The sequence below is a fragment of the Priapulus caudatus genome, unplaced genomic scaffold (genome assembly GCF_000485595.1).
Source record: "Priapulus caudatus unplaced genomic scaffold, Priapulus_caudatus-5.0.1 Scaffold1393, whole genome shotgun sequence".
In the NCBI taxonomy this organism is placed as follows: domain Eukaryota; kingdom Metazoa; phylum Priapulida; class Priapulimorpha; order Priapulimorphida; family Priapulidae; genus Priapulus; species Priapulus caudatus.
In genome coordinates, this window is record NW_014578454.1 from 40232 (window position 1) to 42414 (window position 2183).

The 2183-nt window shown below is 46.7% G+C and overlaps 1 protein-coding gene across 1 annotated transcript in view; it reads right to left on the reverse strand.

Annotated features, from left to right (window-relative positions):
• The window catches only part of LOC106816484 (mastin-like), an 8020-nt gene extending 6251 nt beyond the window's left edge, over nucleotides 1-1769 (reverse strand). The window contains exons 1-2 of the mRNA XM_014821109.1: nucleotides 1717-1769; nucleotides 1380-1488 (exon numbers count right to left, since the gene is read on the reverse strand). Coding sequence (XP_014676595.1) covers nucleotides 1380-1440 — 61 coding nt within the window. The 5' untranslated portion in view covers nucleotides 1441-1488; nucleotides 1717-1769. The remainder of the gene's footprint in view (nucleotides 1-1379; nucleotides 1489-1716) is intronic.
• Nucleotides 1770-2183: the final 414 nt, after the last annotated feature.

Sequence of the window (2183 nt, forward strand, 5' to 3'; positions counted from 1 at the left end):
CTGCTGCTACTGCTGCTGCTGCTGCTGTTGCTGTTGCTACTACTGCTACTACTGCTGCTACTGCTGCTACTGCTGCTGCTGCTGCTGTTGCTGTTGCTACTGTTGCTACTGCTGCTGCTACTACTGCTACTGCTGCTGCTGCTGTTGCTATTGCTGCTGCTACTGCTGCTGCTGCTGCTGTTGCTATTGCTACTGCTACTGCTGCTGCTCCTGTTGCTGCTGCTGTTGCTAATGATGATGATTCACATTTCCCTCCCCCCATGTCCTGCGCTGAATAGTGGGACTTGGTGATCATGGTTAGCAACGACGCAGCGCTCCCTGGTGGCAGTAAAGCCGAAATGGGAGCAGTTAGGTTTCTGGTATTATACATCGAACACGCGTGTGTGCGCGTGCGTGCGCGCGTGCGTGTATTTGCGGATTGCATGTCGTTTTGTGTGAGCGCGCGCGTTTTTCTAGCGAGACTAAAACTACTCGAAACAAAGCACGACAGCGCGAATCGCAACAGTAAGCACATATATATATATATATATATATATATATATATATATATATGCACGATTATAATATATAACGATTTCAAGGGACACGCAAACACGCACTGTGATATATATATATATATATATATAGATATAATATATATATATACATATTATTGACAGCATATTCAGTTATAACAGATTTCGTAGTACGGGTAACGACTATATTGTATTGCTTCTGAGATCAATAGATTTCTCATGATCGCGGGTGTAAGTGTTGCACGACGCTCCCGCTAGATGTCAGCACTTCAGCGTTACTGCGCGATGGTGGCATTTCAACGTTACTAGCGGCCTTCTAGCACGCGGTCTTCACGCGCTATTGCTCCCGCACCATTGGAAATACACGATAGACACTTGACATGCTGACGTCATCACGCGAGATGACGTCACGCGATCACCGCTTCTTTGATCTTACCGCGGGAGGTATCGCCATCGTCTGTGGGTGCAAAACGCATAATTATACGATTCTTTTCTATACAAGTCAACGGCTATTTACCTAGGGGTAAATTTATGTTTGTTCCCGATCGCGTGCCTACCGTCTTGCTTGCCTACGCTACGATGCTTATATGTACAACTGTACGTAGAACAACAGACAACACGGATTATTAACATGTGCACAAAGAGCGGGAGAGATAGGAAGTTTTGATTATGTATTTCTTGTCACCATCTATTTCAGTTTAACTCGACCGGCGCGCATACACACTGACACGTGAGCAACAACACTTCATGTGGTCAATAATTCACACACTGCGTCTGTAAGTTTCACTCGACATGAATAAAGCCAGCCAAGAATAAAAGCGAACAAGGTGACATCTCTCTACAGAAGTCGCCACCGATGCTTACGCGCGTGGTGGGGAAGGAAGGCCAGTGCCAGCGCGGCAGCGATGACGTATTCTAAGCGCATGATTTGATGACGTTGTTCTCACTCGGCAGCGTTTGCTATAGGAAAAGCCTATTGGTCCGAAACAAAATCAAAATCAAATCCAACATACACACGGACACATGAACAGATGAAATCACAAGCAACGTCACACGAGCACCAATATCGAAACCAATTCTCATACGAACAGCGATATCGAAACCTACTTCACACGAGCACAAAATATCAAAACCAAAACCGCACCGTAAAATCTTCTCTGTCGTCGACCACCGCGCAACGACGCCTAATCTCCGTACTCACTCTTAGGTCCTGCCAATATATCCTCACGACAACATATGCCCAACCGACTGAACCCTTGCACTGGAAAGAGCGCGCGTTTAAATATGCCAGGTCATGGCAACTAACCGTAGAGTCATCGACCGCTAGAGGGCGGGGCCGAGCACCTACTAGAGCCATCATTAGTATAAATGACGGATTGCCGTGTGTGTGATTAGCTCGTGCGTCATCACCGAGGTGTCCTAATGACCGGCGGACATTTAAACTGTCGTGAGCTAGAACGCTTTCCTATCCGGCGACGGCAACGTCGTTTGTCCTGAAAACTGTCTCGCTACGTGTCACCCCCACGTATTCATTACATCGATTGTTGATTATATCCATGTGTGCGGCGGACGCTAAACATCGTTTGTCTGAAAACTGTTTTGCTTTCGTTGTTGAGTATAGCCATGTGGTTAACGGACTCTAGCGTCGAGCGAGTATAGGTCACTAAG